Source organism: Gallus gallus, chromosome 20 (genome assembly GCF_016699485.2).
Source record: "Gallus gallus isolate bGalGal1 chromosome 20, bGalGal1.mat.broiler.GRCg7b, whole genome shotgun sequence".
Taxonomy (NCBI): Eukaryota; Metazoa; Chordata; class Aves; order Galliformes; family Phasianidae; genus Gallus; species Gallus gallus.
The window spans coordinates 9,591,717-9,606,173 of NC_052551.1; the positions used below are offsets into that span (position 1 = coordinate 9,591,717).

At 51.8% G+C, this 14,457-nt stretch overlaps 1 protein-coding gene across 3 annotated transcripts; it reads right to left on the minus strand.

Annotated features, from left to right (window-relative positions):
• Window positions 1-1,942: 1,942 nt before the first annotated feature.
• OPRL1 (opioid related nociceptin receptor 1) lies at window positions 1,943-14,442 on the minus strand. Of its 3 annotated transcripts, NM_001318980.3 has the most exons (5): window positions 14,189-14,442; window positions 13,439-13,692; window positions 5,787-5,948; window positions 5,080-5,435; window positions 1,943-4,798 (listed from the first exon to the last, which is right to left on the minus strand). In NM_001318980.3, the coding sequence occupies exons 4-5, from the start codon at window positions 5,423-5,425 to the stop codon at window positions 4,275-4,277; spliced, it is 870 nt and encodes a 289-aa protein (NP_001305909.1). In that variant the 5' UTR covers window positions 5,426-5,435; window positions 5,787-5,948; window positions 13,439-13,692; window positions 14,189-14,442; the 3' UTR covers window positions 1,943-4,274. The 3 variants fall into 3 exon arrangements, with proteins under 3 accessions (NP_001305909.1, NP_001305908.1, NP_001305907.1); NM_001318979.3 differs by lacking the exon at window positions 5,787-5,948; NM_001318978.3 differs by lacking the exon at window positions 5,787-5,948 and having other exon boundaries at window positions 14,189-14,273.
• Window positions 14,443-14,457: the final 15 nt, after the last annotated feature.

Here is a 14,457-nt window from a genome sequence, read left to right on the forward strand (position 1 = left end):
ACCCTGGAATTCCCTCTTTCAGAATGAGTTACAGCCTTAACACGTCTGTTATGACGTGTTTTGAGCATGCCTATAGGGGCAGGATGGCAGGAGCAGGCAGCCACCCCAAACAGGTGTGCATCAGATCAGCAGCAGCATCACCTCCCACCCCCAAAATCCGATGCCAAACACCAACTGTCACCACTGCGCCCTGACTTCCTACAGCCCCATATCTCAGTTCTTCACCCAGCACCACAAATTTGGGGCAGCAGTTGGTGCTGAAGCCTCAGGTCCTCCCTTCCCTTCCTCTCCCTTATCCCAACCACAGGCGGTGGAACTCAGGGATGTGATTCACACGATGAGCACGACGGGCTCTGCAGTGCTGAGTGCCAGCATGCACCGCCAGCTCTGCAAAGCCACAGCAGCAAAGCTCTGCCCACGTATTCACATGGAAACACGGCGTGGCCAGGAATGCACAAGCAGGGCTACGTACCGCTCCAGATCTGTCAAAAGGAGGTTCTCCTTTTGCTGAGGGAATTCGGTTCGTACATCAGTACCCACCAAAATAGCTGACAGGAAGCACAGGGAAACGAGTGGGAAAGCAAAGTGGGGCTTTTCTGCTTTGCTGCCAGGCTGCTCATTCAGCAGGCAGTAAGGGCTGCTCCTGCAAACCCTTTTCACTGGGGAGGATGTAGCCACGCAGAGCATCCACCCCCTGCAAAGCAGCCCATGGTGGGGGCACCCAGCCCCATGCACGCCTGCTCTGCTGCAGCAGTACCTGAGGTATGCACAGAGGGAGCAGAGCACAGCTGCAGCTCCGGAAGGAGTTAACAAATCTGCCTGTGGGAAAGGAAAAAAAAAAAAAGAAGAAAAAAGCAGACATATTTACAGTCTAGCTCCTCACAAAAAAAAAAACACCTTGTAAAAATAGCTTTGGTGGTTTGTCAGCATTAGATAATGTCTTTATCAGGGCTGCAGTTGCGGATGGTGGAAGGTGTTGTGGTTCCAAAGGGCAGTTGGCATCAGAAGGGTGATTTCAGCTGGAAACTCACCTGAACCAGAGGACCTCGAGCTGATCTGTGGCACAGGAGAACTCATCCCCTTTGTGGCATAAAACCTCACCATAGAAGAAATCTGTGGGCAGAACAGCCCGGGCAGGGGGAGGCGAAGGGGGCACGGCCCCATTGAGCGAAGTATCCCTACAAAGCAGAGCATCCTAAAAGCCAGGAGCACGGCAGGGCACGGCTCGGCTCATCCCCTGCTGGGCCCTTCCAGCTGTCAGCTCCGGCCACCAGCAGCAGGGGCAGCACTCGGGGCATTAATGAATTCCACACTACTGAATAAAGCAGCTTATTTTATAGCTTCGCCATAAGAACTCACCCCTGGGTACGTATAATTAACTGAACTAGAGGAGCAATAACGATTTTTTTTTTTCCCTCACCAATTTTATTTCTTCTCTTTTTTTTTTTTTTTTTTTCCTCTGGAAAAATATAAAATAAAATAAAATCACTGCTAATAAAGAAACCTCTGCTGCTATTCCCCTGTCTGGGTAGGAATATCGATCTCCATGCAGAGAGAAGACGCTTTCTTTATTGCACATCGCACAGGACGATCAGTCTTTTCTGGCTATGGATGACTGCTTAGGCTTTGTTTTCAGGGCAGTCCTGTAATTCACTGCTCTGCAGGACCATGCCCAGACCTGCAGCCCTGCAGGATGGGACCCAGAGGCTGCAGGAGCTCACACTCCTCTCCATCACCCGTTTGCTCACTACTTCTGCATGCAGGCTGCCTCCAGACAAAGTCAGCACAACAGCAGTCCCACTGACCTCAGGAAAATGGGACTGGATGCTTCGGTGGAGCTGCATGCACTCAGCAGGGGTTTCAGATGGCAACACAAGCCCACGTGCAAGCATCCCATCCAACAACTGCTGATCCGTGCAGAATTCACATCATTCCAAGCATAGGGGTTTTATTCTCCTTTATTGAAGCACACAAGTAGCCACCAAGGAAATTGTCACTTACACTGCAGTAATTGTAAAATCATATCAACACAACCATTTTAGAGGAGAATTAAAGAGCCTGGGCAGCTGAGCACAAGCCTTTAACTCCATAGGCACAGTACAATAAAGCTTTTGCTTCCAGGTTTTGTTGCTCTTCTTATAACTCCACCGAGCATGAATAGAATGCCTATACACATTCACTGCAAGGGCCACAGAATTACCCAAAAAGCTCAGTAAACACACATTTATTGGTTACTCGATTATGTGAGATCGTTGCAGCATAGTCATTATAACAAAATCCTTATAAAAAGTGCCAAACACTTTCAGAGGACATAAATCTGTTTAAAAACACGACCAGGAGCTACAAAGGGAGGGTGGCTCTGCTGAGGCAGTCACCAAAGACCTCTCTGCTCTGCCTCATGGCACTGCAAGGAGAGCCCAGCAGCCACGTCTCCACTCATACCCAACACCCCACATTGTGTGGCTCAGAAGACCCCACACTGCCCATGACCAACATCATCATTGCATCCATCAGCTTTGTCACTGTCCCCATGGCGTGCCTGGAGCTGTATGAGATTTCCTGGTGAGTGCCTGGGGATAAACATCCATCTCAAAGTGCTTACAGTGCCCAGACCTCCTCCTGTCCTGCAGCTACTCAGGGGAAGTGCTAGCCTCCCTTATAGCCCCCTCCAGACTCCCAGTATAAACTATGAGAATGGTCCCAGCTTGCAGAGTTTACATGGGATCCGGGTCCTACACATGGGGCACCGAGACTGCATCTATATTTTAAGCCCAACCAGAAGGGAAACGCTCTACATAGAAATATAACAGATTTTCTTTTTTTAAACAGCATATATAAAGAAGGTGACAGCATTAAAATAGTGGTAAAGTGATACATTAAAAATACAGCATCTCATAGACCAGAGCACAAGAACTATATTCACGTAAAGTCTGTACAGTTCGGCTGCCATTGCAGCTGGCCATCTCCAAGCAAGGGCCACTGCTTCCCTTCCCAAATTCCCCCGTGAACACAGGGCTTCAGGAAGAACACAGGCCCACTGTCCCTGCAGAGGGCACTCAGTGGTCAAACTCTCCGGGAATGCCTCCATTACCAAATGAAATGACCAAGCATTTCACTTTACATGGAGCTCCAGAAGAGGGGGGGGGGGGGGGGAAAGAAAATCAGTCAGGTTGGTAGAAGGTATGGCACCTCAGCAGCATTTCCCAAAGCTCTCAGCATCGCTGACGTTGCTTTGCCAAAATAAATAAGCCATCTTTTGTATGGTCTGTACACACGGAGCAGATGGGGTGGCTGTAGGCTGCCCTTCCTACCAGAAACAGCCATGTCTTCTGGAGGAGCTGCTGGGCTGTCTCTGAAATGCCTTCCCCCTGTACATAGGTGTGTGTTCATAGGCCACTCCATCCACTTCATTCCATCCTCCTCTCACTGAGGAAGATCACCAAGGCATGCTTGGCAAGACAAACATCTTGTAGTATAGCTGTATCATAGCAATATAGAGACGCGTATGTGTATATACAGACATTCTGTCCATTATTACAATGGGAAGATAATGCTAAAAAAAAAAAAAAGAAAAAAAACCAATAGCAGCATGTAAACAAGGATTTGTGTTCATTTCATCCATCTTTTCCTCCTCCTCTCCCCCCTCAGGTGGAGGATTTTCTGCAGAGCTTGCCAGCTCCCGGCAGCTTCAATTTCCCTTTCCGCCAGCTCTGCTCCCTCCTCTCCCTCCCTGCATCCTTCCCCTCGTGATGACTCATCCTGGAGATGATCTTGGGTTTTGTCTGACAGCTGTTGCCCACTTTGGCTTCAGCAAAGTCTAATTTCGGAGTGGTGCCGCAGGAATAAACCCATGCACGAGCGCCCGGAGAGGTACAAGAGCCGAGGATCTGAAACGACTCAGGGAGGAAAAAGAAATGGAATAGTCTGCGTTTTGTCTGTCTCCCAGCAGCAGAAGCGTAAGATGCAGGAGCAATGCCTGTTTCAAACCCTTAATTCCCAAATTCTCGATAGCCTTGCAAGCCGCCAGGGTTTCACAGGAATCAAAAGGCCGATTTCAAATGTGCTCCACAGCGCGGGGCACGTCGGAACTAAAAATGCATTGAATCAGCTCTTTTGCATGCTCTTGCAGTGTCCAGTTTTCCCAACTCCCAAAATTGCTTCCTTGGTTTCTCAGTCTTGAGGTCCTGCTAAAGGGCCGTTATCTGAGTTAGCTCTGATGTGGGAGTGGTTGGACTCTGCTGGGCGACAGCCACCATGGGGATTTCCATGCCTAGTCAGGCCGGATTGTTAGTCCCCTCCGAGTTCTTGCAGGCATAAGCCACATCCTTGGCAATGCTGCACATCCTGTTGGACATCTGGAGCTCCGTCCTGAAGGCGGTAGGGAAGCAGAACTTCTTGAAGCAAGCCTTGAAGTTCTCATCTAGGAAGGCATATAGCACAGGGTTCAGGCTGCTGTTGGCATACCCCAGCGCCGTGCAGAAGCAGGAGATGGCCAGCTCGAGCTCGCTTTCGGCCTTGGCACCCAAGCACTGGACCAGCACGAAGATCTGGATGGGAGTCCAGCAGATTATGAAGACGGCCACCACCACCAGCACCATGCGGGTGATGCGCCTCAGGTTCCGGTCCTTCTCCTTGGAGCCCGAGAGGACACGGACGTTCTTGAGGCGTCTGATCATGAGACTGTAGCAAATGGTGATGATCAGCACGGGGATCATAAAAGAGAAGAGAAAAACGCAGATGCCAAACACTGGGTCCCAGTAATCCACGGGTGAAGGGAGCTTAATTAGACAGTCGATTTCTGCAAGGAGAAAGTAAAAAGGAGGGGAAGATCAGCAAACCCATATCAGGAACAGAAGCACCTTCACACTCCATTTTGTTACGGCATGTTTAATACTGAAAAAAAAAATAGCAGTGATGCAGAGAAGCAACGGCAAAGAGGAATGAGCTTAAATGGCTTTATAGCAGGGCAATCAGCCCATTGATGAAACCATTTCCCCCCCCACGTGACTCTCCAGGACCACAGAGCTCTCCTGGCCATTGGCATAAAACCCCCCCACCCCTCGGTGTGCTTTGACTGACCATTGTTCTCATTCTCTGCAGATCCCATCACCATCGCTGGGATGCCAAAGACAGAAGCGAGCGCCCAGATGCAGACGTTCACCACTTTGGCCTTGTGAGGAGTGCGGATGTCCAGAGCTTTGATAGGATGGCAGATAGCGATGTAACGGTCCACACTCATCATTGTCAGGGTGAAGGTGCTTGTGAACATGTTGTAGTAGTCTATAGAGATAGCGATCTTGCAGAGGACGTTGCCAAAAGGCCAGAAGCCCAGGAATGTGTCTGTACCCTGGAAGGGTAAGGTCATCAGACACAGCGTGTCAGCCAGAGCGAGGTTAAAGATGTAAATGTTGGTTGCTGTCTTCATCTTGGTGAATCTGAAATGTAAAAACAAGCAATGGTTAGAGCTCCACCTGACCCTAATGGGTAAGGCATTGAAGTATGCCAAAGAGGGCATTCATGTTATGGAGAAGTTGCATTCTTCTTACTCAAGAGCTATGTTGCATACTGCCATGTACTTCTACCCAGCTTCCACACTGATGGAAATGGTGCTTTCACCATCAGTTTCGCGGGCAGAAAAAGCTCGTCCTCATAGACTGCAGGCAAGGACAATGAACACTTGAGGCTGTCACGTCAGATCGTGCCTTATGAAAAATGACTTCAGTAAGGCTGATCTAGGATTTCATCACATATGCCTCCATTATTAGAAATACTGGTGAGAGCTTTACCCGGTAAGCTGATTTGAAAGGCATCATATGGTCCAGGAGTGAGATGATTAGCCATTCTGCATGGGCTCATAGCCAAAGGCTACGGTTAATGTGAGCTGTCAAAGCAGAACGGGTGAGACGGCCAGCGCTGGTTAGCAGCAGATGACAAGATACCAAAAAAATCTGGAAGAAAAAAAATGACACCTTGGGGATGAAGTCACGAGCCAACTCCAAATGATCTGTGTCATTTCTGTCACTCCTACCACAGGAACAGACTGCCCCAAAGGTTCACCTTGCTCCAATGTTCGTCGTCTCCTCTTTGCACATGGGAAGCGATGCAAAGAAAGCTGTGGTCACCCGGCCAAGGATATACAGAGCGTGCAGGAGTGGAAACTCAGCCGTGACTCCAAGTGCACCTACCCTTACAGCTCCAAGATGATCCTCTCATGGACATGAGAGCTAACACGGTGATATCATTTTCAAACTTCATTTCATCAATCATTTAACATACTAATGGCCTTTGCAGAAGTGTTGCCAGAAATGGCAGACAACAATACGTATTAACCGAGGACAAGTTCATTTCGGGGCAACACCCAAACCCATAAACCACCATACAAACTGCACTTTGATAGGTGTGCAGGGATATTACGAGGTCTGATTTGACCTAACGTGCTCTTTCGGTCCAGTTGAGTCAGAAGAGCAAACCCAGAGCTGCGCACCTCAATCGACGCCGTACCCCTCCTGCATGATGTGGGCTTTGACTCCCAGCAGGTGCTTTGGGTGCTCAGAGGAACACTGTCACTGCCTGCCACGCTCTGAACTCTGCCAGGACAAACAGTGACACAGCGAATTTGCAGTAACCTCACCCAGAGAATCCACCGTTGGGAATGTGAAGTCCATTTTCTCCTGCCAGAGCTTGTGTTAAAAGCCAGGTGTCTGGGAGTGCTCTCTGCCAGGCTGTGGCTTCAGTAAGCAAGAACAAAGGAGCCTATGTTTGCCCTTGAAAGCCAAGGGGAGCTTTTGGAGCAGGTGAGTGTTGACGGAAGCATTTGATGTTCCCACGTAAGCCTCAGTCAGGCGGCTCCTGGCCCAGAAAGCACAGCAGCCGAGCAAGGCAGAGGGTTCTTAGAAAGACCAGAACTTATATAACCAAAAGCAGTAAGGGAAAAATACCAGCATCCTTCCTATTGTGAAGGGGCGAGCAAGCAAGGCACCTCACAGATCCAGCACAACCTGGAAGCTGGCAGGCTTTAGTGCTTCAGAACTTCCCATGCAATTCTGCCTTAGGGAGAAAGAAGATTCCCGTGCTGCATAGCATCATCGTTCTGTACCGGCACACAAAAACACATACTGATAAGTATTGTCAGCTCATGCTTCAGGAAATTAAGTCACCTAAGACTGTCTTAGCAGATATCTCCTGGGAGCAGTACTGTCTCTGTGTCTCTCAGCCCAGGCTTCCCAAAGCCCAAGTTTGTCCCCCCCAGCCATGCAGGAGGATTGCACTCGGAGGCAATTCATCAGCACACCTCCATCTCACTCTGCTGTCACTAACACTATAACTTGAGGGAATAACAGCTGCATTTTTAAACAAAGATGGCCCACTTAACCACTGGGCTAAATATATATAAAAATATATATATATATATTTCTGAGCAACAGGAGAAACAAGCAGCAATCCACCAACACGCCCGCATCCTCCTGCTGACCTTCACGTGGATTCTGAGGCTGATTTTGTGCTCTTCAAAGGTGGGGAAATTAATTTGCACCTAATTAATTACTTCCAGCTCCACTTTCTCTGCACGCTGAGAGCCAACAGCCATTATCCCAACAAACCGATGTACCCAAACATTTCCAGAATGTTCAGTACAAACAAAAAAAAATCAATTAATCACTTCTCCGTGGATTAACCTTTCTTCTCTTTTCCCCCGGGAACTGAGAATGTTCTCTTTCTTAATCTGAACAACAGCAACAAAAAGAAGACAAATTAAAACCACTCAGGCTCAAGGATGCACATAAGTTACCCCCCCCCCGGTGGCACAGCTCTGGTACTGACAAGGTCTGCATGCAGGACACGAGCTCCTGCTGAGCCACTTTCTTGCACTCGGTCACAGAGGTAATTTCCTAATGGAGCATCTCCCACAGGGTGCTCCAGCAGCTCTCAGCTCTCCATCCCGCTCCACCTTTACCATAAATGTACCCCTGCCCCGTTCTTCCTCCCTCCCAGCTCCCGAAGCTGGAGAAGAATAAAGAGCCGCACAGCAGCTCAGCACTGGGTGTCCCCCTCCTTTCTGCTGAGTGCACCTCCAGCAGCGTTACACGGGGGGGAAATCCTTCAGCAAAGGGAACCTGCGCTTTGGGGGAGGAGGGGAAGCAGGCAGCCTTTCCACATGCTGGCTCTGAGGTGCTGTTTCTCAGAAGGATGGATTCCGCTTCTGGCTGAGCCTCAGGGCGAGCTGCAATGCTATTGTTTTGGCACTGTTCTTCCTGTCCATCCAGCTGCTGTACAGCACGCAGATGCCTCAGGGGTAAGGATCAGCAAAGCCAGATCCTGAAACAGAGCTGCAGGCACCAAGGCAGAGGGAACAGAGAGAAGCCTTCACGCACTGGGGAGCTGTGAGCATCACCTCCAGTAGCCCTCTGCCTCTTTGAGCCTCTTGGCATCAGCAGCTCCAGCTCATTGGGATGCAGACAGTCCCTTCACCCCCTTCCCGGACACACACAGATCTGCAGCAGGGCAGGGAAGCAAAACAGCAGAAAGAGCTCCGGAGGGATTTTGCAGAGCTGCTCCAGCCCTGACAGCAGGAATCTGTGCGAATCGGTGACATCCCAGCTCCCAGCCTGCCCTTAGCCCACAGGTTGAACAAAGCTGATATTCCACCTGGCACAGACTGTCCTGCTTTGTGTCATCTCAGCCACGTACTTGCACGGTGCTCTGCACATCCCTCCTGCTCCGATCACTCTCTTGCAGCCAGCTCATCCTGGAATTTCTCCCCTGTTTGTTCCTAACGATTCAACGTGCCACAAACAGCGCATTTCAGAAACGAGTTTTAGACTACAGAGCCAGACACTATTGAAAAAGCAGCCAGCATCAGCAGCACGTAAATCCTCTTCATTACCTGGGCAGAATGGTGACCAGCAAGCAGGGGTTAAGGAGGCTGCCACAACACCAGTGCTTTGGGACAGGCAATTCTCTCACCCTTTGAGTCTCTACCACGTCTGGGTAACAGCTTTGAAAAGGAGCAATGTGCCCACCCTACTGCAAGAGTCTCTGGGGAGCAGCACCAGGAGCCAGCACAGGTGGGGACAGGGACAGAGCATGGCCCTGATCACTGCTATGTTGAGGGTTGTGGCTGTGCCAACCCCTGCAGCTCACCCTGGGGCTAGCGAGGATGCTGAAGGCTGCCAGGATGAGGGCTCTGGGTTAAGGAGGGTCTTTGCCAGCAGCTGTTCTGTAGCAGGATGCTCTCATCCCCATGAACAAGCTGCGGGCACCTCTCCTGGACTGATCGAGTCCTAAATGCTGACCCCGCTCCCGGGAACTGCCCAGCCCCAAAAAGCACGGGGAACACTGGGAACCAAGCTGCAAATCAAACACCACTCAATTACTGTTGCACATGGGTGACTCCCTTTAACTCAACCCACCAAAGCCAGGGGAAACCAAGAGCAGAGGCACTGGAGCTGCAGGAGCTGTCAGTGGGAGGTGTGCAGGGCCGCCCCACGCCGTGGGCACAGCTTGTCCACGTCCACCGCTGCAGATCTGTCCCCCACTGTCCTGTCTGAGGGATTCCCCCCTCCCGCTCTGCACAGCACAGACCCCTCCACGTGGATTTTCCTTCTCTGCAATTTACAACTATCGTCTTTTTTGTTTCGTTGTTGTTTACACTCCAGGAAAAAACCAGAAGAGGCCAATGTGGAGAGAGCAGAGGTCCCAGCTGACCTCGCTGCATCCCCTGGGTCTGCATTGCATTAACCACTCACTCAATTTCAGCTCCGAGCCACACAGCTGGTCAACGCTCTTCCATTAAAAAGCTTTCTATTAAGAAATCAGCATCTCTGAGATGTCCTATTAACTTCATTTTCCCTGTCTCATCACAGCCAGCTGCCCTCAGCCTCTACGCACAGGGATCGATGGAGGTTTCGAGCCAAAGGACAGACAGCACAGCCCTGCAGGACAGGAGGCAGCGAGGCAGAGCTGAGGCTATGAATAAATGGGTAGGGGTCTGGCATCTGAACTCCTAGAGAGCTGCTTGAACTGCTTTGAAACCATATACATCAGCAGGGAGAGCTGAGCAGCCCCAGCGCATTGCTGACTGCTCCAGCCTCCCAGTGAAGGAGAGCTGGCACAGAGGGAGGCAGCCACCCCGTGAAGCCCCACTGCAAAGAGCCCTAGAGATGAGGCATCATTCCCAGGGAGGCCGATCCCAACGAGTCCATTCAGCACCAAGGAGGAGTCCTCCAGACCATCACCTCCAAACATCACAGCAACAGAACTGAGGTGAGAGGGCTCCCCAAGACAGAAGCTGTGTGCTGTCTATTATCCCCTTCCCCAGCACCCCTGGGACCATGAAGGCTTGGAGCTTGGTCTCCGTCACACAGCAATGCATTGGTAGCTCTCGTGCATGGGGAGATGCTGTGCAGTTGGGTCTGCAGCAGCTCAACCCACAGCCCACAGGTCAGCCATGCCCATTACCATTGTGAAAGCAGCTTATCTCCCTTTGCTTTCCCTGGCTTTGGGCACCCAGCATTGCAGAGATCTGCGACAGGAGAGAACCCAGCAGCCTGCTTAGTCCCACTCGCCCCTCAAATCCCCTCTGCATCGTGATGTTCAACTCCTTGTTCCACCCTCATTAAAAGCAGCACAGGAAACGTATGCAGATGAGAGCAGACAGCAGGAGGAGGGAGGGGAGGCATTATCTGGGCTGGCAAGGAGCTCCGCAATGAGCAAGCAGAACAAAGCCCCAGACCAGGCAGATTTCCACAATAGGCCCTTTACTGTCCAGGAAATAGTGCTCCTGAGAAGAGCCCTTCTCAGTCTTATCCAATTAGTGCCTGGAGCACTGGAAGGGGACTGGCAGTCACGTGGTGCCCGGCGCTACAAATTAATAGCTCCAAATGTTAAATCACTCCAAATGCAATAGAGAGGTAGGTTGGCTTTTACAACACAGGGGAAAACCCAGGGGAGGCTTTGAATATGTTTTCTTTTTGTCTGAAATACCAAGAAATTCCAAACTTTTCCCTCCGTGCTACGAAAAAAACTCATTCAGACGGAACAAATAGACCTTCCTGAAGCCTCCCATTTCCTCCAGCACTGATTTTCGAGTCTTTGTGTTTCCCCACTCCCTGAAAAACAGAAAGCAATTACTGCCTGCATCACCAAACTGTTCTTTGGTGGAACAAAATACACCCATTTCTCACAAGTAGTCCCATTATCCCCAGTGAAATATAAACACGGAAAGGTGTAAAGAGCTTCTGCAGGATGCAACGCAGTAGATTCGCCCATCAGATTCGCCCATCGTTCCCCATCAATGGAAGTGTTACTGCTGAGAGTCCCAAAATGCATTGTTTTGCCAGCAACCAGTGCTCAACCCAATAGAAATGATGCATCTTAAGGCTTGAAGCCCAGCAGCAGTCGTGCTCAATAAGTCAGCCAGGCCAACAGCAGCATCCTCACACCCTCACACCAGCTTAGCAGCTCTGCGTCAGTGTGTGTGCTTGGCCATGGTCAGGTTTGGGATACTGAGTTTGTTTCATCACTACGTCTGTTCTAGAGAGCAAGGGCAAGGAAATACGAGTTCCCAACCCAAAAGTTGCTGCTACTCTGTGAGCCCAGAAGGGTCATTGACCATTGCAGCTCAGCATTGGTCTCAGTCAGTACTGAGCTCCCAGGAGATACCAATGGGGAAGCAAAGGACAAGATGTCCCAGGGGAAACTCCAGGGCCAAATCCCACTTTTTCCTCAGGCCCCATCTATATAGCAGGAAGGTATCCAAGCCAAAAGGACCAGGACAGAAGCCACTATTCTGGAAGTGTAGCCCTACACAGGCACAGCACATTCCACCTGCCCAGCATGCTGGGTTGGAGTATTTGTGTTCTTGCTGACACATCAGCCACCGCCCTGGGGCTCCCTCTGCTCCTTAGGGGAACCCCTCTCCCCAGAGGCCAACACATACATGTTGTCACAGAAACCAGCACCCAGCCCTCTTCCATGAGGATGAAATGATGCTGGCTGCTCACATCCCATGAGACTTCTGCAGCCAGCAAGGGAATTCTGAGCTCCTCCTGCCACACACACTCTGGGTGAGGACTCCTTCCTTTCTCTGCCTGCACAGCACCTCACGCACCCCCCCAGCAGCTGTGGGACAGGAACTTCTCATCGGCAGATTTGCTGCTCACTGCACACACACCCACCCACAAACACCGTGCTGTGCTGAACAGAAACGCAAGCAATCCCAGTGTGGCACTGCTACGCTGCAAACCTCCTCCCTCCATCTCCAGCTTTCCCCAGCAGGGCTGTGATCCCTTCTCCTCTCCATAAACCCATCCCCAGGAAGAGCCCTGCTGGGCAACTCGATGAACAGGAGTGTCACTTTGTCCTTGTGGCAGAGCCCTAACCTCTGTTCACCAACGTTTCATTTCGCAGCATCTCCCCCAGCACACAGTTGTGTGCATTCAGTGGAGAGATGCTTTGGGAGCAGAGGGGCTCCTGGCAAGAGCAGAATTTAATCTCAGTGTCTGAATATCTGCTAATTGTTTCAGTCATCTTGGTTGAAGGAGAAAACAGAAGTTTACAATGTGTTTTCTGTGCTGGCATCTGTCCCTTGCATCAGGAATGTTGTGAGAATTATATAGGAGGGAAGCTGATTCTGTACAACACACAGCACTGAGATCACAAGAGGGATGCTGGCATTTGACACAGAATCGCAGCCCCAGCAGTTGCAGGAGCTTACTTTGCACTTGCAGAGTTTCTGACTGCAGGAGATAAGGTGGTTCAAAGCACAGCAGGAGCAGGCAGAGAGGTCAGACAGTGCTGCAGGAGCAGCCCAGGCTCTGGACTGTCCTCCTGCAAAGGTCCCCCAGCCACAGAGCCAGGGAAGTCGCCCTTATCTCTGCAGCACCCTGCTGCATCTCATTTACACCCATATTTCCCAGCGAGGTGGAAAAGCCACGTGAACTGCATTTACAAGCAGAAAAATGCAAGTCTGAGCTTCCCAGCAAGCCCTATCCCTCCGAACTTGGTTCAGCTCCCAGATGGAGCAGCACCTGCACCCACAGCGGGCTGCGAGGCACAGTGCAGGAGGGAGATGTCCCATGGAACAGTGGATGCTCCCAACGCTCTGCCCTCCCCAGGATGCCCACTCCCTGCCCAGCAGCTTGCAAAAAGCCCCGCTTTTCAAGCAGATCTGCTCCCTCTGTTCCATTCTCCAGGTTAAACTTTAGGAGGCACCAGAGGGCAGCTGAAAGCTGGTGGGAACCTTCACCGTGCTTAGGAAGGGATGGGGGGGGGAAGAAAAAAAGCCCAACAAATAAAACCCAAACCATTAAACAGACGCCACACCATTACCTCTAAAGCACATTGCAATTACCGGAGAATCACCGGTCCTGCAGCGCTGATTTATTCTCAGGAGGTGCCCTCCCTGCTCCCAGCCCTCCCCTGCACGCTGCCTGCTGCCTACCTGACAATCACATACATGACGGAGCAGTTGCCCACCAGCCCCACAATGCACACAATGGAGTAGACGACCACAATGGTGATCTTGATGCTCAGCGGCAGGAAGCTGTCCCCCGTGCCGTTGTTGAACCAGTTGCTGGGGAGAAAGCTCAGGTTCAGCATGGAGGAGTCGTTCAGCAGCTTTCTCAGGTCGGGGTCTTCCAAAATATGGGCGGGGAAGAGGGGGTCCATCGTGAACCACCAGCCTGTGCCGAGGACCTGGGGGCACCAAAGAGGCAGTTTTAAGACCCGCTGGTGAAACGGGCAGTTCACAGCACGAGGAATGCCAGGGATGATGTATTGCTGGGGAGCGTGCAGCCTCCCTCCGAGCTCCCCAGGAGCACGGAAGTGGGATGCAGACTCCAGAGCTCAGCGCGCCCGATGCTCGCATATCTCCACACCGCCGGCGCAGCGGGAATGCGGGCTGCACAGCTCCATCCCTCCCCGGCACTGGGAACCCCCCACCCACATCACACAGCTCGGATGAGGCTGGAAGCCCCTCCTGCAGCTTCGTGCTCCCCAAACCTCCCCTACGGGAGCCTCCAGCCGGGGCTAAACGCTCACCCCCTCCTCCCCCCCCCCCCCCCCCCCCCCCCCTTCTGCCCAAAGCCAGCCTGCTGCAGCCCTGCAGCATCCCCTGCAAAGCGGCAGGAAAAGCCCGAAGTTAATGCATATAAAAGATACAGAGATACGTAAGCCCCTACTGGCTGCTTACCTGCGTGCGGGTTTCCCTTCTACTGCAGCCGCATCCAGGCAGCCCCGGAGGGAACAAAGCCGGGCTGGGCACGGCCGGAGGCTCCGCTGCACCCCCGGAGGGCAGGTTTTAAGGAGCAGGGAAGGAATGGGGGGGGGGGGGGCGAGGGGGAGAGAGAGAGAGAGAGAGAAAGAGAGGGTGGGAAGGAGGGAGGACGGCGGCTGGGCAGAGCCAGCCCGGCTGCCTGGCTGCTGTCACTGCGTAAAAGCAAAGCGAGGTGGGGAGGGGGG